Source organism: Taeniopygia guttata, chromosome 3 (genome assembly GCF_048771995.1).
Source record: "Taeniopygia guttata chromosome 3, bTaeGut7.mat, whole genome shotgun sequence".
Taxonomy (NCBI): Eukaryota; Metazoa; Chordata; class Aves; order Passeriformes; family Estrildidae; genus Taeniopygia; species Taeniopygia guttata.
Window position 1 is genome coordinate 39,486,460 of NC_133027.1, and position 21,948 is coordinate 39,508,407.

At 34.2% G+C, this 21,948-nt stretch overlaps 1 protein-coding gene across 8 annotated transcripts in view; it reads right to left on the reverse strand.

The window, feature by feature from the left end:
* Nucleotides 1-21,948, reverse strand: part of EPHA7 (EPH receptor A7) — a 163,898-nt gene that overhangs the window by 40,897 nt on the left and 101,053 nt on the right. For all 8 annotated transcript variants that reach the window (XM_041715095.2, XM_012572726.5, XM_012572729.5 and 5 more), the window contains exons 6-7: nt 4,464-4,588; nt 838-1,006 (exon numbers count right to left, since the gene is read on the reverse strand). In XM_041715095.2, the coding sequence (XP_041571029.1) occupies nt 838-1,006; nt 4,464-4,588 (294 nt within the window). The remainder of the gene's footprint in view (nt 1-837; nt 1,007-4,463; nt 4,589-21,948) is intronic.

Here is a 21,948-nt window from a genome sequence, read left to right on the forward strand (position 1 = left end):
ACCTGGCTGCAATTAATAGGACGCAATAATGTGTGTCTGCACATACCCTTTGAATTCACTGGTTATGTATTCCTGTATTTCCAGCTCCCAATCAAACTGACTTGATGTCAAGGTCAATGTGAAGCAAATGCTCTAAACCAGAGAAACAAGATTTGGGTCTGCAACAGGGTGGTGGAGCTGCCAGGGACACAGTTCCTGTGAAGGGGATCTTCACTGATGGAAGAAGTTTTTTTGGTTACACAGTTTACAACTTATTATATGAGCCTGTAAAGAACTTAGTATCATTCAGATTTCATTTCTTTACTGAATTAAATTGCCAATTAATTCAAAATACACTAAAGATGGAATAACAGCTGAAGACATACATAAAAACTAAACTACCAAGTTGTTGGGTTTTTCTTCAGAAAGTCAAATGGGGAAAAAATAGCCTGGAGAAGTCTCTGTGGGTTGAAATCTCCTCCTTTCTTCTCTCCCCAGTTACAGAACAATCTAGTTGAGTTATTCAGCTCATCACTACTCACTTCTTTTGTGGGGGAAAAATAACAGTGTATTTGAATTTAAAAAAAAAAAAAACAGTCTTCATGTATTAGAAGGAGAGCAAAAGAGAAGAACCTAATACGTAACAAATCTCCTCCAGCAAACTGAAAGACTAATTTTCACTTCTACGGTAAAATAAATTATGGAAGCTCATCCTTCAAAAGACAATGACAAAAAGTCACCTTCATGTAGAACCAAATTCTTTGTCATTGTAATTATGTTGTTTATGACACTTTCCTTTCTTGCTTTACTTACCACCTCTACAGAAAGGGTTAATTTCCTGTAAACTTAATTCCTTACCTGTGGCTTCTTCCAGTGTGGCAACATCCAGTCTGGGGCTGTAATTTCCATAACCAGCAGCAGTAAAAGCACGAATCTGGAAAACATACACTGTTCCCGGCTTTAGGTTATTAATAGAAGCTGAAGTGGACTTGGTTTTCACTGTTGAATAGGTCCTCTCCCTTTGATCCTGGAAACAGAAAGACAATTAAATGACATTTACAGATCGGATTTTATCATGATTGCACAACAGCAACTGACAGCCAGCCTGGGTAGTTTATTTCTATTTGCTGAATGCTCTTTTCCCCCAACAACAAAAATAAAGCATACTCTGTGGAGTATTACAAAACATTGTCAATGCAATGAAGAGCTCTAAGTGTAACATAAAATTCAAATGGGATGCTCATGTTGTTACTCTGAAAACATCAAAAAAAAAAAAAATTGCTTTTTTTGGCTCTGATTAAATTTTGTGAAATTTTGATGAGAAATAACTCAACCACAGCTTTCCAGAGGAATCTGTGATGTCTAAACAGTTCAAGGACACAGAAAGTTTTCTTTCATGGTCAGAACATGACAAAGATAGGGCTGCAAAACCTGCCTTCATTCTGCATTAATTCAGTTTGTCATTACTTTGACATCATACCCATCTATTATTTCTAAAAAAATAGAATATCGTCGGTTTATAATTGGATTTTTGCATAATTTCTGAGGTCCTTAACTCAGTTTTCATTCAGATATTTATCTCTGGTTTTTAGTCTTTTCTCAGTTTTAGACTCTAAGGCATAAAGAAGAACCTAAGGAAAGAAGCTCAGTATGAGACTCCACAAATTTGAAGCTGTAAGATTACAAACCCTGTGAGTAATAACTCACTTTCAAATAGTACAAAAGCTGTATCACAGATCATTAGAGTATTCAAAAAGCTATACTTATTCATCACATTTACTGACACAGATTATATTTCAGCATAGATATGTGAAGCCCTGTTGATTTTTGGTGGCAGATGCAACCCTGATTTGAAGGGCAGAAGAGATGAATTAACCAACCATCTGAACGCACCACATGACCAGACAAGCATGAGCCGAACGCAGCAGTGCTAATGAGATGGATACAGAGGGAAGAAATAAATCTGTAACTCATTTCAATAATATTTCACCAGCTAAAAGTGATGGAGAGCCTTCCCTGTCACAGTCAGTAAAGGAACAAAGGCTTTTGCTGAAATACTATACAGAACATACAGGGCTATACAGAACATAAATGATTTCTCAGATTCAGTTAGGGCTTCTCCTGGTTCTTACCCAGTCTGTGACTTGAGCAAGCCTACAGTTTTAGCTAGCAACAATTTTCCATATCTTCTCCAAGAGAGTTTAAATCATCAGGAAGTGAGGACCACAGCAGAATGTATATTGGCATGTGAGAAAGAACAGGAATGCTTCGAGAAATGAGACACAAGTGTAAAGAAACCATAAACAGGTTCAGGGCTGTAAGCCACAGTCGAATTTCAGTTTGGGTTTTGATGCATAAATGAGGCTTATTTGAATTGCCAACAGTCCTTGTATTCAAAAACAAATAAATAACAACAACAACAAAAAAAATTAACCTGTGCTAGAAATCTCACAGGACAGGCTTACTTTGGAGATTTCAAGCTGTTTCCATTCCAGCCCTAGCCAGAAGTGAGAGGTGAAAAAAACACTTATCACAGTATTTCAGAATGACAAAAAATGTTTGATTTAATTTGGGTCTAAAAAGAGCCAAAAGTTAAAATCCTTTTATTTTTCTTTTCTTTTCAACTAGTGAAACACAACTTAAACAGACTCTCTCACTCTGAGCAAGACTGTGAATTAATTTTAAAGCTGAAATGAATTTTTTGGGAAGGAAAATAATTAATTTCAGTATTTGTGCAAAAATTATTTCAGTTAAAGTTACATAGTCCAGTTTATCTGTGACTGTTAGAAAGAGCTTTTTATTCTTTTATTAATTTCACTGTACTAAGTATAATACTGGAAGATGTACTTCCATTTAAAAAAAACAACTTTAACATCAGTTTTTTCCCTTTGCAAACACAGAGAAAACTTGCGATGAAATTCTGCTAGTTATTTAAAATGAGTTTATAGGGAAAACAATAAAAGCCACATTCTAAAATCTATCATTATATAAAAAGCTGGGTATCTTGGCAATTTTTCTGTCATTTTACATTACCCATTTAAATTATTTATTTTATTTGAACAGATTAGAAACTGCTCTGCACATTAAAGAAATGCAAGGTTTTTGGGTTCTCAATTTTTTTTTTTTTTTGTTCAGGGGACAGTTTTGCCCTTGATAAATATGTAACACTTTTAAAATACTTGCATGTGTATGTACACACACATGCTTGAGGAACAAAAATCATCTGCTTCCAAATAATTATTTAATTATCTGTACATATCTGTTAGATTTTGTCATAAAAATCATTAGAATGAACAACTTAAACTGGAAGTTGGCTTCAACATTTTTTTTCCTTTCCCAAATCATATAAAGATATTTTGATAAGTATATTTGTGTAATTCAGCACTGAAAATGAAATATGACACTTGATATTACATCCAATCTGGGCTGAATTTACCTGATTCTGTGTTACATAGTAAGTTGACATACTCTTTTTAATATAGGGGTACTGCTACCCTGCCTGCAGAAATGTCTTCACGAGTGTCCACAAAGAAACCCCTTTATTCTTTTTTTTTTTTTCATTTTAATTCAATTTTTTATTTTTTCACAGAATGTTTTATAAAGATTAAGAGTATGTTATGTTATGCAGACAATTTCCCAGGGAATCTGGAGGAGCCAAACTTAGTCTGGGTCCCATGACAAACGTAGAACTGCACAACCTGCCTTCACTCTGCTTTCATCCAGTTTACGGTTGTCAGAATTTTTTTATTGTGCAGTACTTCAAAGTTATCATGAATGAAACCCTAGACATGCTGAAATGAATGGCAAAACTCCGACTGACATCAGTAAGATTGCAATTTCACTCTACTAGAAACAGAGATCACTTCATCTACTACTGCAAATCAGTCTTCAATTCATTATTGCATTGAGAGAACAAGTGAAACATAAATTTCACAGTCCTGGTCCTTTTAAAAAGGACAAATAAAGAATATTTATTCCCCAAAAGCCTAGGAAGTGTTTTGAAAATTTTCAGACATGAAGCAGAAGCTGCCCAGCTCATAAGGAAATGCAAAATGCAGTAGGGAGTTCTACTTGATACATCATTTCAAAACTAGAATTACATTGGTACAGAAGGAAATGAAAAAAGCTTCAAACACAATGTATAATAGATGTAATTTAAGGGTATGGAATTTAAGGGTAAAAAATTAGATGGAATTTAAGAGTAAAAAATATCCAAGTACAATTTAATAATTAACAAAAAAAGGAAAGAAAGGCAGATTTCAACTGTATATTTCATTTTTAGTATGCCAAAATACAGTATTTGAGATGTATGATAGCAATAATAATGGCAAGATTTAGCTAGTTATTAAGAGTGAGCAAAATCACTGACTTTGGAGAGACGAGTTAGTTGATAGCTGATGATTTTTACACTTTTCCACAATGCAGCAAGCCAACATAAAGCAAACAACACATTGTTGCACATTACAGCTAATCTTAGCACTTACTTTCTCATAATATTTGATTTCATATTCAGTAATGACTCCATTGGGATGTTCTGGTTCCTGCCAGGAAAGCTCCACGCTCCTCTGCAGCACTCTTTCTTTCATTACGCCACTAACTTGCGAGGGAGCTGTTTGGACAAGATGTGTCAATAAATAAAACGCAAATTCGTTGGATGGCTAAAAACAAATGTCATTACTGATCCACCTCATGCTGAGAAACTTTCATTAAGGTAAAAGAAAGCACCTTTTCATAGCTCACAATTCAAAGCTAATGAATATTCTAGCAGATCCCTATTACTGTTCATAAACTTAAAACAGAAATCAAACTAAAGTGCAAACAGCAAAAGGTATAATTGTTCGAGTTAGTGCAAAACTGAGATTGATGGGATAGGAAAAACAATTAAGGAAATTAATTCTGATGATGATAGCAAATCAAATTTTCAGACTGATGTGTAGTAAATTAAGAGTCTAAATATTTATTGCATATGTTTCTGAAATGCACATAAAAAGAGAAATAATCTTTTAGAAGTAAAATCACATTTTAGGCTGATTTGATATGACTAATTCCAGTTCTGCTTAGAAATAATCTCTCACATTATCTGATTACAACACGACGGTGATGAAAATGACTTTGTTAAGAGACTAAGCCCACTCTTTTTCATTAGTTCTAACCTCTCCAGGACATTTTCTCTTTAGAGATAAGTTTCTGTATTTGGTCTTAGCATTTTTGAAAGTGCAAGACAATTTAAGGAGTAGATCTCATGGAAAGAAGGTGACACTGTCTTCCTCTGCCTCACTCTAGGGAGATATAAATAAATGCACACTTCATGCATGCACATGTACATACGCTGAGTTTCCTAATAAATATCGCCCACAAACAAGCACCTTTTGAAATTAAAAAAACCCAAACCCAATATAAAAGCATTATAGAGACATTGACTCTTATATAAAAATGTTTTAAGAGAAAATGTAATAAACTGTGAGATACTGAAAACATAATTCATTTTCTCAACTTATTTTTAATGAGAAAGACAGCAGATATTTTTCTGATGTGCAGCATCAAAGGAGGCCAAACATCAGAGTCTTCCTCAAATATACACACTGAATTTAGAACAGAAGTCCTGTAAACCTATAGCACTTTGGAAAACAACTATGGTATTGGAACCATGCAGAACTTGATCTTGTTCTCATTCAGCTTAATGGAAATCAATTTTGCTCATGCAAAAGATAAAGAAAGAGAGGACCTGACCCTCAGCCCCATACAGCTAAAAGCTAAATGCCATTTACATGGATAAGGACTGGGTCTTGGGGCAGACTCAGACACAGGAAAGGTATCTGAGATAAATTTATTAGGAATAATATACTAGAAATAACTGAAGATTTTAGAGATAAATTTATATATTTTTCTAACACAGAATCAAATACTGATTTTATTTTGAAATTTTTGCTTAAAATCCTGAAAAATTTAAATCTTTTGGGTAAAAAAAAACACCACTTTATTTCAGAACTGTATATAAAGCTTTAATTATGTAAAATTATACAGTCTTCGGATAAAATTCTTATCCCAAGCAACAAAGTGATCTTCACTTTCTCTAGTTTTCTAAAAGAACACAAAACATCTATAATGCACACTCCTGTATAATTTAGTATATAAATATAATGATAACATTATTATTATATATTATAAATTATTATATATTATAATTATAAAATTATTATATGTTATAAAATACATAAAGAACAATAAAGAAAATAATCCTCTGAAAAATCAAATTGAATTGTTAACTTCTTACTGCAATTTTGAAGTTTCTAAGATTTTTTTAAAATTATAACAAGTATATTCATGGAGGTTGCATTTCATTGGAGGCTCCAAGAATACAAGAAAATTAGAGTTTGAAGCCATGCATTATAATCTTCATTATGAACTATTATGCCACATATAATCAATATAATCAAAGTTTAAGATCTCTTACATTAGGCTGCCTAAATGATAAAATCAGAAAATTGTATCAGACCAACAACATGCTGCAAAAAGCCAGGATCAGTCTCACTCTCTTTGCATTCTCTTTCTAAAAGCTGAGAGTATTTTCACTCTTTAATTAGTGAAATATATTATTTTGCATAGCTAGGACTCCAGAATGCAGCAAACTAATTTACTGTCTAGTTTTCTTTGACATGATTAACTAGTTGTCTTCTTTGCCTAAATAAGTACCTCTGCATCCTGAATGCATTTCAGAAAGGTCATTATGTTTCATGTATAACTTTCTATCTCATCCAGATAAATGTATCTCAAATTGCTAATCTTACGTTTTTAGTTGTCTGAAATTGATGTTGGTACTTATCATTGAACAATTTTGTATTACCTAGGTCACTGGAATTTGTTTTCCATTTTTCCTGCTTTTTGTTTTTGCTTATCAAATTTTTTTATTCCGTTGGCCACAGCATTAATTGTTCTTAAAGCAGTGAAGCAAAATAAAGTTGATATTAGTTAACTCTGTGTATGTGGGAAAGGAACTGGAATGTGAAGGAGGAGGGACTGAGAGAGAGGAAAGATTTTTATTGAGGAAACGAAATACACTGTGCAACATTCCTGCTTAACACCTGTACAAAGTACATAAAAACCAGGCATATTCCATTCTTAAAGAATTTCCATTCAAACTAAAATCCTGGTGATTTATCAACATTGCAAGATTATCAACATTGAAATTAAATTTGGTTTGGTTTGAGGTTTGTGTGTAGGATTTTTGGCAATTTATTTTTGCTTTGGGTTTTTTGCAACCAAAACTAAAAAAAAGTTATGCTACCTTTCATTGTTAGAAGAACCACATGAGGAAGAAGAGAAAGTCCAAACCTACAGTCCAGCCTTGCATATGTTAGCAGCTCTGAAGACAAATATGTTGCATATAATTCCCATATCACATGAGATTCCTAAAATGCAGCATGCTATCTAACCTCAATTTGAGTCCCCATCCTTTTCAGGGGAAGAAGGGAATAATTAAATTGACTGTTTTCACTGCATAGAAATCTCTTCAAACTAGATCAGCCACATAAACCAATCCATTGAGAGGGCAGGCTATCTTTATTCTGCCTTTTGGGCTGCATTTCTTGATCTTGGCTTAATGAGAGTATACAGGTCAGAAGCATTTTGTTCTTCATTCAAGTATAATAATTTCCTCTGTATTCTCTCTGTGCCTTTCTTACAGATGGTTTTACATTCATGTTTTATTTTTTATGGCTCCCTGACACATCCTTTTAAACCTTTAGCCAACTTCTCATTGCATAGCTATGCTAATCAATTAACTTTTTAGGGTTTTGAAACAACTATATTTGAGCAAGATTGAAAATTAGTTAAAGAATACAATGCCTCCTTAAATACAAGATAAATTAGGGAATTAAATTAAAAAAAAAACCAAACAAAAAACCAACTCCATAACACAATTAAAAAAACATATTTGTTCCCATTTCTAGCTAAACAATAATGATAATAAGAATAATAATAAACTACTTCAGGGTGTTTTTCTTCTAGTAATCTACTTCTTGCCACTGCATCTCTAACCAAGTCTTTCATGGCAAAAACACTTTTTACAGCACTTCTAGACAACTATATACCTAGTCCTGAATGACTTGAGCATGCATAATCCCTACTGTATCACTTCAGGTTACAACGAAGCATCACTTGACAGAATCATTATTTCCATAATATATTACACAGGGGGATACAAACTGTTCAAAACACCATTTTCTATTAACTTTCTTTCTGATATACCTCATCTCTTCTTTTTCTCCTTCCTGCTGACACAACATCCAATGCATCAAATACACACAGCCTCTCAGGGCTAACAGGCAGGTGTACCTACACACGCAGCATAAGAAAGTACTTGGAGAATGACAGGCCCTCAGCACTCTCATTCACCTTTTTTAAATGCTTCAAATATACCATTCAGCAAAAGAAAAAATTGATTTTCCCCAGGTTTCAACATCACAGCCACTGAGAAATATAACTGTGCTGGGTTTTACTGATAAAGCCTTCAAGTTATATAGATTTCAAGCTGGTCATCATTTTCAGATCAAATTATAGAAAAAGTTAAAACTGAGGTGACAAAAAGAGCAGGATATTCCAAGGATATATTCTCTTCCAGAGAGAATATTGCATCTGGTAGACTGATGTGTTCCATCCATACTGCTAAGCCAAGCATATGGTACATTATTAATTTGTACAAATATTAAGATATAGAAAACTGTAGCAATTGTTTTGGAAATTGCTACTTTTAGTACAGAGTAATTTGAAAATTTTATAATATAATACTGCTCATGCCTTTAATCCCTGTCCTTAGCTATTCTCTGGTTCTTAAGACTAACATTTTCCTTGATCCATAGCGTGCTTTCCAGAAGGCAAAGACAGGCATATCTGAACATATCACAACCAAAAAAAAAAAAAACAAAGCAAAGCAACAAACTCCCAAACAAACAAAACCAATCAAACAAAAATGCCAAGCAAACAACAACAACAAAAAACCAACAAAAACTGAAAAATTAAAAAATGTGAAGCTGGACTTTAAAATATACGAGGAATTAGACATAATATACGAATTGCTAGCAGAAAATCAGCGGTAAAAACCTTTTTACTGAAAATAGATAAGTCAGCAAAAGGAACATACCTATCAATTTCTCAATGATTTCCTAAAGTTCTGAATATTGAATATGTCTCAATTCCATCAACAGCATCAGTCATGGAGACTTTTAATTTGATACTTTTTAAACAGTGTCTCTAGAAGCAGCATCCTGTGCATTTAGTAGTTCAAGTATACAAAACAAAATACTTAAAATTCTTAGAAAGAAGGGTTTATAATCCTGCAGTCACATTTCATACAGAAAATTTCATAAATGAACAGGAGTACATGTTCCTCATGCAGGACCAAATCCTATATTAACAAATGCTACCAAATCTATGCTTGCAACTCCAGTTTCATGACTTGTCATACAAATTCTAGAGAATGAATGGGCTACCAGACTTCCTCAACATTTTTTTTTTTAATGATTCCTTATCTTACAACAGCAATAATGTTCTGAAGTCAGTCTGAGCTTCCTCTTGCACCTGCTGAAGTCTAACAAAAACACTGGAACTTTGATAGCACCCTTACGACATTTCCTAAAGGACAACAACTTGGCTTTTGGCATCTTTTACTTTCACATCATCAAGATATGCAAGAATCACTCAAACCCACCAGCTCTTCCTACACCAGCAATGAGATAAATTTTACATCCCTGTAAAACTGTATCTTAGGGCCCAATATAAGTTTTATGACATAAACCATTTTTCTGCAACAGTGTTCTACAGCAGCTGAAGGGTGTTTTGAGTATTGAGCCTGAAGGGGACATTGCTAACAGATGCAAAACACAGGAAAACAGGGATATTGATATCCCAATGGTTATAACCTACTCTGTTATTTCTTTTTAACGTGTCTTTGCTGTGTCCTTTTTTAGCAGAAATTTTTGGATAACAGAGTTGTTTTTCCTCTACATCTATTTTAAGTGAGACTGTAATCTGGCATTTTATCAATAACAAATGTAAAATAAACCCATGTATACATATATATGCATATGAAAATAGTAACAGAAAATTATACTGTTGTTAGCTCTTAAATGGTTGTTCAGGAAGAGAATACAAAACTCGCATACTTCATTGGAGTCCTGCACCCAGATTACCCAAAAGGCATCCTTCTGCACTGATTTGCTTCTGTGAGAAAGAATGAGAGTGAAGTCATAACCTCGCTTCCAACCATGTTCTGGTTTGCTCCCAAGGGAAACAGGCATCAGAATTGATAAAATTACTAAATAAGAGTGGAAGGCAAACAGATCATACACCTTGAAGAATTGTAGCTGCTGCTGTCAGGGATCTGAGGGTCAGCATGCGGAACCACACTGTTTTTTTGTGCTGGTCTGAAACAGGGTACCTCAGGATACATGCCCTCCCTTGCTTCAGGACACATGCCTTTGCTTACTTCTATGGAACTGTCTGATGCAAAAAGAGCCTTAACCAGGTTTCTGGTCCTGGGCAAATTTTAACACTTCACTGTGTAGCCCTTTCCCTTACTTATATATTCTGTTTCTTAGAAAGATACAAAAGCTTTTTCGCGAGAAAGAAAAAAAAATGTTAGTTATATTAATTATTCAAATTACTAAAAATTTCACAGCGCTGTAATATAGAATTCACTCAAGTGCTACTAAAGCCATGATAGAAAACTGCCACAGCTTGTCCTTGAAATGCTCCAAAAAAAATGCAAACATTTCACTTCATATTTACACTACTACACACAATAATTTTCATGTTATTCTATACCATAATTCATGCAAAAAGATAACAGAAAATATCATTATAGCACTTAAACTGAAAATTATTAAATGTATTGACAGACAGTCACAAGATTTTCTGTTTTGTTACAGCGTGTTTCTCTCCCCTCAGTTAAGCCTCCACATGACAAAGCAGCCCATGATAAAAGGTTATTGAGTACCACTGTATTATGCCATTAGTACCCATTGCTTTGGATCAATGGCAGAGAAATTCCCCACTGTGTTTACAAGCTGCAACATTCAAAAAAAGACCCAAATAAATCAGATATTTTACACTAACAATATCCTACAGAGAAACCATTTTAACTTCCTTGCTGACACACTTTACTTTCCAGCTCATAAATATAACAGTGTGCTTACAGTGCTGGGTAAGCCATCAGCAGAGGCACACACAGTTTCTCTGAGCCACCTAGGATGTCATGAGTACATGGGAACAGGCAAGGTAGTCAAGTAATACTTGACTGCATTACTCCATCACATGTTTTGCCATTACTTTTGTGGCTGAGAAATTCTCAAAACACTTGCTGATCTACAGAAAGAAACAGAAGTAGCTGCCCAAACTGTCAAATATCAATTAAAAAACAGATCAAAATATGCTGAGTGGAAAGGGACCCATGAGAAAAAAACAATAAATACATTCTGATTTCCCCAATTATGACTAGCAAATTTCTAAGAATGCTTATGCTCCAATAGCATTGTTACCAAATATGTAGTGATTTACTAATTGTCCATAACTTTAAACATCTGATGCATTTAAAATACATAATGGTTTGGTAATTCCTTCATCAAATTCAAAACTTAGCAGCCAGATCAGTTCTGTAAGCTGTCTATTCTGGCAAAATTCTGAGGAGGGAAGCCCATAGAAATAAAGAAAAAGAATCTACCAGAAAGAAATAAAGCAGTTTAGAAAGATCGGGCTGACAGCTTGTCTATCATGTTTTGATTTCTTTTCTGGTCACAGTCTACATCTAGACCTATTCTATGAACTCCCCTGTTTCTTCTGCCTGACATTTGGTACAAATATTACTGTTATGTCTGCATCTCATTTCTTTGAAAACTGGCAACTTGGGCATCAATCAGTGCTGAACTGATGCTGAGTTGCGTAACAAGTGACAACGTTGTCTCCCCAGATATCCACAACTCTTGTTTTGTGAATAAGTTTTGACATGTCAGGCACAAACCTGATTCTTACAAATGTGTTAGAGTAACAAACCAGCCTTACAAATAACAGAGAGGGGCTTTTGTTCTCCTGAAGCATTTGTTTTCCTTTGCAGAAGAAATATTTCTATGTTAATTAGCTTTTTCTTTTGTCCTTTTTATTTTGTGATTCATCTTTCATAACTTTTTCTATTTTTTTTTTTAGAGAAACATCTGCCACTAGCCTTGCAGTAAATCCTTGGCACACAGATATTATTCTTCATTAAAGAAAACAAAACACCACAAAACTCTCCAAAGATGAGGATACTCTTTTCCCTGGTGGTATACTCAGACACATAATGTTCTCCTTCTGTCTCCAGTCATCTCTGCTGGCAAGTGTCAATTACAGACATAGGTTTTAGGGAACAGAAGGATAAAAACCAATTTACAAATACTTTTCTCTGGAAGCAGACAGGTGTAATGACTGAGACTGTTTGCTGTAATTGAATTTCATGCTGTCATCTATTCAGTCACAAATAGATGTCAGCTTCAAGGATGTTACACATGGGGAAAAAATAACAACAACACCTCCTTAATACATTCTTATTGCTACTGTATAGCTAAGTTTGCTAGTCTAGTTTAACTTCAGCAAAAGAAATTTTTTAGTATTAGAGAAGAGGATGAGGTGACTTGCAATAGTGGTTTTGGAAGCCTATGGAGTAGTTAGATTATGTTTATTTAAGTGTACAATGTCCAAGACACAATTGTGTGAATTTCAGCCCCAAAACAAAGCATTTTTCTTCAGACATAGCCAACCAAAATCTGAAAATGAAGTGCCATGCCAAAAGAATTAAAAACAGTTGATCAAATATTAACAAAAGACCATATAAATATTCTATAAAGATGTCAGCACAAAACAATAATTATGTGCCAGAGGTTTGATCAAATTGATGCTTCCAAAGATATAATTGTTCTGTGGGGAAAAAAAAAATATCACTCTACTAACATTCCTCAAATATACAACAACTTCTGTTCCAGCCTTCCAAATTCCTGTGAAATGCATCATAATGTCACTGCTAACAATGGGCATATTTCTGAAAGCAGCATGGGTAATATTCACAGGGAATGCAGGAAGAATTCCATGCAAGAAGAGTTTGCATTTTCTCTCATGTTACAGGCTGGTTTTCTCCCAAAGAGCAATAAATCTCTAGAATTTAAGATGGATAAATATCTGTCTGGGAATCTCTGTTACAGTGATAAATATCAGAAGCAGTAAAGCTGAAGTTATTGACTATGCACAGGAGGGAAAGTCATGTCCATAAGAAGCAGGCCAGGCACAGCAGACAGCCCATGATTCCCTAGGTCAGGACTTGTAGAGGCAGCAGCTTCACTGGCCAGGGCAAGGTCACCGCTGTGGAGAACTGCCACTGACATAAACACAATATTCAAAATTTCTCCTGATGTACAAAAATTCACGTACATTCTGTCAGCTGAGAAAAAAATCCATTTGATACAACATTGATTGTCCCAAATGAAGTAACTTTGCATTTTTGCACTAGTCGTTCGAAAAATACTCTTGTGCAAAAGCAGAAGGAAAACCCCTTATCTTCAGGGATATGTATTTTGCAAAGTAAAGCTATTTGATTGACTTGACTATACAACAAAAATTAACATCTAACTATTCAACAGCAAAAACTAGCTTAGACATAATGTGCATATTTACTTAAAATTGAAGTGAACAAATTTTGTATGAAAATATATTTAATATTGTTTATTTTATGTTTTACACCAAAAAAATTAAAAGTTGTAGTATATTTATAGGGCTTATGCAACTACATATGATAAAAATATGATTTTTAAAAAATGTATCCCTACCATCTATTATAGAAAGAGTAAACTCTGTACATAATTTCAAAAAGATCTTAAATATTCTTCCCTTTGAGTAGACATTAGTTCCTAAAACTCCTTACTGGTTATAGTAACTTTGGGTTTGGAGGGGAATTCTTTTTTTTGTTGTTGTTGTTATTTGAGAACATGCTGTGGTTTAATGCTTCTCCAGGTTCTGCTTACCAGAAATCTTTGCTCAAAGACTTGTCTCATGCAGAAATGTATTAAGCTGGAAACACACCCATCATTTAATGAAAGAATTTACTATGTAGTTTTAAAAGTTTTAAAAGTACAGAATCACCTTTTTTTTTTTAATTTTTAATTTTTTATTCCTTTTTTAAATTTTTTTTTAACAGGCTTTCTAGTGGCTTCACTTCCCTGAATACTATGGGACTCTAAAGGAAAGGAAAGTTCTGTATCCAAAGGTTAACTTCTTGGAGATTTAGAATAGGAAAATGTCAATTGCAAAAATCATAAACCCATTTAGCTTTCCACTTTTAGCATACCATTTAAGGCTCAATTCTGACCTCTCATCAATTATATTTTAGTTTAGCTGCATTGATTTTATCTAAGTTATCCTTGCTTTATACCAATGGAAACAAGATCAGAATCAGGTCCTAAGGGTAAAGTAATTAAAAATGTAATTACCACAACTGATTATGCAACATAGCTACATCATTAACTGGCTATAATTTTTAATATATTTTTTAACAGAAAGATTACAGTTACATTTCCAATTTCACAAAGATTGTGAATTTTTTTATTTCAGAGAAACAAAATTTCTCTGAAAATAAAATAAATTCAGAATTTTTTTATTTCTTTTTTATTTCAGAAGTAATTTTGTATGAGATATAGACAATCTAACTTAGGCACCTGGGTGCATCTCCCCTTTAGGCAACTGCAGTACACATAAATTAAGTGCATAAGTTCAACCAAAAGGTTTGCTCCCTTCACTGGAAAGATCTAAAAAGAGAGCCTGCCTGTTTAAACTGAGACCTGTGCATTTTAAAACATCACTTTAAGATCTTTGAAAAACTTTCCCCACTGGCTACACAGTGAATTTAGGCATTAATTTCAGAGGAAATAGATAACCTAGTAAAGCAAATAAAACTGACACATAACATTTATGTACTTTTTAGGTGAGGTAGACCCCATCTTTCTCACACACTATCTACAATTTTTTCCTTCCTCCTAAATTTTCCCTTGCATTTAAAGAGGTATTCCATTATTCTTAAGGTTCTTGAAGGTAATTAGTTAGGAGTTTGCTCAGATTCACCTCTCATGCAAATCTTCTAGGATCCAGTTCTACATACAATAGTGTAAGTCTAATTCCTGGTGAACCTAGAGGTATTTTAGCAAACTGCTATTTAAATACTGTGACTACTTATATAACTTCAGCTTCACAACTGCAGAGAATCAATTTAATGATGAAAATATTTCTATGTAGTATTGAAGTCTGAACTAATATTTTATAAGGGAAAAAAATCCACAAAACAACAAGACAGAATAGCTTCTGGGTTGGATTCTATTTCAATTTTTAATGGTGTGAAAAAGTAGTGACTGCATTGACTCCTTTCATCCTGAATGTTTAACTTCAATCAATATCCAGGATGAAGATGAAAATGGAGCTCTTTGCAGTAACCCAAAACCATGCAACAATATGTCAGAAAGACTAAACTTGAAAAAACCTCTACCAAACAAAGCTGGTTCTGTTTTATTGCACATTTACCCAATATATTGGAAAAATAAGCAAAATTGAATAAGTATCTTGAATAGTTTATTATGGTTCTATTGATCTTAAATAATAAACTCTAGATCTGATTCTCCATTCTCTCACTCAGCTAGAGTATTGGGAGAGAGTAGGGTTGGTCTGTCTTTCAGACTGCATCCAATGTAAGCTGTTCTGCTAAATGAAAGTCTGGGAAATAGTGTCTACAAGTCCTTCCAGATTGTAAAGGAGACAGCAAAAAAGACATAAAACTGGAATGTCACAAAAACAATTAAACTTGAATCTTAACAACAGCACAATCTTGTGTTTTAATAAAAAATTATTGTTTTCCTACACAGACTGTGCAGATCATTTTTCAATTACTATTTCCCCATGAGAGCCTCCAGGTCTTAGAAATTAAGTAGAACTTATTCCTACATACACATACCATATGTATAGCACAAAAGTTGCACTTGCCACCAACTGCAAGAGACTCAAATTTAGTCATTCCAAGGCCCCTGACTAGCACAGCAACTGAGCTGACATGAGTGAGCACAATGTACAATATGGGTCATATTTAGTTCAGTCAAACAATACAACAGAACTTAGACCAACAGAATAACAGAATGTGCAAGGTTGCACAATAAGTAAACAGAAACAGAAATACAACTGTGAACAACAGTTCACAATATATCCTGTGAACAACAGTCTAATATCTTATTCATTTGAAAAAGCTCCACCGTAATTATTTAGACTCATGAATGCATTATAATACCCATATTAAGATGGCTATACATCAGAATCATAAACTTCAATAGCTGGTTTCCTTAATGAATATGGTCTCAGCACTGCTTACTGTAAGAAATAAAAAAAATAAATTACTGGTACTGGAATTTCCCACAATAATAAATATACTGAATGTTTATTACTCTTCCTTATATGTTCAAGTAAAAACCCTGACTTAAAAAATAGCTGTGCTAAACCACTTAGAAACTCCTCTATAAACATTCAATGATAAAATAAGTCAATCTAGTCATTCCCTAGTTATGAGATTTTGAAGATCTTCATGTGAGCACTGCTAGAAAAAGGAAAATAGTAGATATGCACACATGCTCAAGAATAATAAAAACAGGAAAAAAAATCCTGCTTTTTTCTGTCTAGCTAACAGTGGTTGAATTAGTCCTAAAAAAACCCCAAATACTGGCAATGATATGCCCAAGTTTTGTTTTAAATCTCTACTTGAAAGCTTTTTTTCTTTTTTTAACCTTGTAATTTCTCTAATCAAAACTTATAAACTTATAAACAAAAGGTTTATGAAATACATGTATCAGATAATATAGATACTCATGGAATTTTTTTAATAAAATCTGCATCCACAGGAACCAATCAGATCTTTATACATGCAGTATGTATATAGATTAAAAAGAATAACTATCTTCAAAAGGACATGACTGCAAACTTATTTTAAAAGTGAAACACACAACTGGCTTATCTTTATTAATTGAACAATTACTGCAGATATTACAGTATTTTATTCTTATTAAAGGTAATGTACAAGTCACCATTAAATATAATTTTCCTTATCTGGACTCAAATTTCACACACCAGTGTGTAATATCTGCCTGGACTGATCCCATCTAATTTTTCACAGAGATATTAAAATAGGAATCCTTTAAGGTCCTTTGACTTAGTGGAGAAGGAGATCCTGCTGGTCATTCAGATCCCAAGTAAGCAAGGCTTAAGTGTGCCTTTAAGCTAGATTGTTTCTGCGGGTGTGTCCTAAGATGGCACCTACATCACTTGACTGGTAGGACTGTTTTCTCATTCTACATCTTTCATAAGCTTTGTGGGTTTTTTATAAATTCATTATCATTATTAAATTTTAAATCATTCATCTAATATTTGTTTTCTCTGATAGGAATACAGAGATGCAAATTTCTGGTATTTGTCTCAATTTATTACGCACAGCTGGGAACTAGCCTTCTTAATTTAAACCTCTGAGTCTATTTAGTAAATGCCTAAAAACATTCTGAATAAGAAATCAAATCAAGGAAAGGGGCTGCCCTAAAAGGCCTCTCTGGTACAGCTCGGGCACCCAGCTAGGGAGGCTAGACTGGCCTCTGAGGGATGGTGGGAACATCTGCCACTCTTCAAGAAGTAAATGAGGCATACCCTGTAAGGGTCTGGCTTACTCAAGAGTTTAAAATTTGTGTCGATACACAAAACACAACCAAGTTTGGCAGACAGAGTCTACCTCCTACCCACCTTTCTGCTGCAGTCATTTACTTTTCTCCAGAGTGCCTAGAAACCACTCTCACCCTCTAAATAAAAACAGACTTTTGAGTTTTTGCAAGCAATTTCCACAAGATTGTATTCTATGAAACACGCGTTAAAAAAATACACGATAAATTAGGATTGTGACTAACGCAGATTTGTAAGGTTTAACATCTGAACAGCTGGCCAGCTGACCTAGAGCACAACAGCCATATGCATTTGGGCTAAGTGACTCAGCATGACCTGAAATTACAGGATCACTCCAAATTCTGTTTGAACTCTACACTTTACTAAACAGCCAGGCCACCCATATTACATACTCTAGTGCTACATATGTACTTCTCCCCTTTTCAACTCTGTGGTAAACTGCTTGCCAAAGAGTTGAAAAGAATAAAAGAGATAATCAATTTGGTTTTCAAAATACTTTTGCATTTTGTTAATATATATATATATGTTTAATATCAAGGTAAGTCTCAAACTACCTCAATTCCCCCCCCACTGCCCCCCCCCCAAAAAAATAACAAAGTGTAAAAGAAATTCCAAATCTGCAACACTTCTGAATAAAATAGATTAGATTATTGTGAACTTATCCCATTTGATCCTTTCCTTTAGTTTTCATACTAGTCCATAGCTCAGCACATATAGTTCAAGAAGGGAATATGGTCCCAAGAAGGGAAAGGGAAAGGGAAAGGGAAAGGGAAAGGGAAAGGGAAAGGGAAAGGGAAAGGGAAAGGGAAAGGGAAAGGGAAAGGGAAAGGGAAAGGGAAAGGGAAAGGGAAAGGGAAAGGGAAAGGGAAAGGGATGTGGCTTTTTTAATCAGTACATTCGTTCTGAAAATTCAGATTGCCTGCATCTCTTTCGTTAAATTTAACATGAAGAAAGCAAAATCTGGAAAAAATTTTGGCCCAGTCCAGGCTGTGTAACAGTAGGTGAGGTGCTATGACTGGTGTCAGGTACTGGCTCAGAAGTTCCAGAAGGTCAGGAATGCAAGCAGATGTCTAGAGTTTAAAGGAAGCTTAACTGTTGTGGGAGAAAGTAATTTTAATGACTTACCAGCGGCTTATAGAAGGTTAAGCTGTCTGAATAGATGACAATAAAAACTTTAGACAAAAGAAATTCTCCTTTCCTATAGAATATCAATGTTTATCAGAGGAGCTTTATCTTGTTCTTAACAAGTTGAATCATGCAAAAACAAGATCAATAAGGCAGGATGCCTTTAAAGCTCCACGGTTGCATAATGAAAATTACTTTGAAGAGCTGGCTGTGTGCTCATGGAGAGTTAGCAAACTGTCCCTGCAGGCGCTGATGACATTAGGCAGCTCAAAATACAGTATTTCACTTGAAGCACATCTGACTCATTCTATTGGCATAAACATCACATGTTTAGCATTAACTGCTTTTACAACCAGCTTTATAAATATAGTTTGCTTCCCCTTACAACGGCTGTCTTCTCCTTTCTCTTGTTGCAAATATTTTTGCTTGTTACTTTTGCCTCTGACAGTTTGACAGTTATTACCTTAAGACATTGCAGGTGTTCTGTAGTTCTTTCCAAAGAATAATCTAGGTACCCAAAGCCTTCAGAACATTAACTGATGACTAATTTTTAATAGTACACCTAAAAGAACAAAGCTCAAATACATAAAATACAAATAAATACAAAAGGATGACAGGAGTACCTCATGTTTTTTAAAAATCCAGTGGTATTATTTTATGGCAAAATGAAAAAGAATCTAACCATTAGCACTTTATAACATGGCATTGTAACACTCAGGTTGTAACAAATGGAACACACTACACTCTTAATTAGGCTATTAATCAGCAGAGTGAAAGGTGAATCGACACTGTTGCCATTTCCTCAAGATACAGATTTCCAGATTGTCACTGGTTATCCAGAGAGTGGCATTTTTTTGCTGGAATGCTAGTTTTGCTTAAACAGCATCCTTTGCCCCAGTCATTCTGGGACTGAAAGTAAATCTCCCTTTTTTCCTTTGTTTCCACAGCAAAGTCCCTTTGCCAGGAATCAGGATGTAGGAAGACAATCCAGAAATGTGCCCTAGCTTGTATCAGCTTTTCCTAGAAAGAGCCGCAGGATTCTCTGAATAGAAGCTGATATAGGAAAAACTGTTTCTTCTCCCAGAATAAAGCAGACAAGAGAAGAAAGGACAACCTTCCTTCTACATATCTGTTATCCTATTATTTCCTTATTATAAATATATGATGAGACTGATTTGAACTTTTTTTCCTCTATAGAATTCCTATCTTCCTTCCACATTCTCATTTTGTTTGTATTGAAATGTAAACCAAAGTCCTTCTTAACTCAACTATGATTTATGTTGTTTCATGTATTTAAATGCACCCAGAGTTTTCAAATGAAGCTGTGATGTTTAAATAACAAAATGATAAGGTCTAATGAAGACTTTAAGCATCTCTACTGTAGAAGAACCAAAGAGAAAGGAAAAGAAAAGCTTCTTAAATATAGCAAAATAGATATTGCAAGGAAGGCATCCAGTCATCAAAAGGATGGGTAAGAGAGGTGACGCAAATTTACATACAGTTTAGAGAAACCTCAGGAAGTTATACCTCTAAGTCTTCCCTAGTATTACTACAGAAAGTCATTGCTTAACTGTAATTTAATTGAAACTTACATAACTTAAACTTTTACTTAAAACAGGAAATCTCGGTACAGCAGACTGTGATGTTTGCTGTGGTGTTTGACCATGGCAGATGAAGAGAAGGATTAAAAGTCACATATGTAAATCACGGATATACTCGTGTTGAGTGGTTTGTTTAAGAGACAATTATGTTTGAACAGAGATTGTTAAAACTGGGCTCTTTTTTACATACTGCAATTATCTTCATCCTTTTAATTGGAAATGGCAAATTCTCTTCAAAATAATAAACAAGATATGGTACCCCTTTCCATCCCTCTTCTTTTTAAAACAATGATCTAAATCGAGTCAGTAGAAAGAATCCATACTACTAGCCTGCATCCCCCGAAGGACTGGAAGGGATGTGATGCAGTATGTACCACTCGAGAAAGAGGCCCCCAGAGTAAAATGCTGCTAAGGGCTTGAAAAACAAATTATGTCTTTGCATCATTGGAATCATCCGGCCTTGTGTAAGATCACAGATATAATTTATAAAAAAAAATAAAATTATGTGAGCAGAATAAAGAAGTGATCTTAATGAAATCAATTTTTGTCTTCTTTCTCCTGACCCTTTTCTCATGGTATTCAAACACAGTTTTCTTCTTAATAAAATTAATGGGTCTTTTTTCAAATTCTCAGAAGATTTGTTTTTACAAGGTAGCCATTTTGAAATAGCAGCCTTAAAAATGGTTTATTTAATGCACTTTATAAAACTACTTCTCTCCTAGACATATACTTTTATGTACTAACTTAGAGCTTCCATCTTTCTTTTTAACTTTCTAAGTTTATTGTACTACTTGCATTTTTTACAGCTTTGAGAAAAACAACGTTACCTGTGTACATCAGGATATACTCTCTGCACAATGAAGGCTGCACTATGATCTTTCAGTCAAGATGTATCACCTGGCACTTTTTTTGTTTGGATGGTTTATGCATCTTCTGGTCTACCTGATCCATTGGAGCATCAACTGTGAATAGATACTAATCCACCTGCTTTGTTTTCACTGCTCAAGTTAAGTCTGCTCACCAGAAACAATCAATACTACAAATGACTTGTGCATTAATGACATAAAATAAACCAAAAAAGTGTTAAACCGATGAACCTCTAATTATCACATCTTTATTGTGGCATTGTCTGCATATTTATAAATGCTGTTGGACTTTTTTATTGCTAGGACATTGATTTTTGCCAATTAATGAATCTCTGTGTCCTGAAAGAACACTGTTCTTTCTTCTGCCAGGTACAGATCTATGATTACACAGAGATGTTCTTGGGAAAACACTGTAATTTTTCATTTTAATGTTATTTTATTTGTGAGAAACAGCAAACTGAATTTGCTTGGATACTTATCATGCCCAAACCAACCAACAATAAATATCATAAAATAATAAACCAAACAAAATCCACCAAAGTGGTGCTGATAATAAAATAAATCACATCATGTTTCCCTGATTAAAAATAAATAAACAAATAAATAAATAA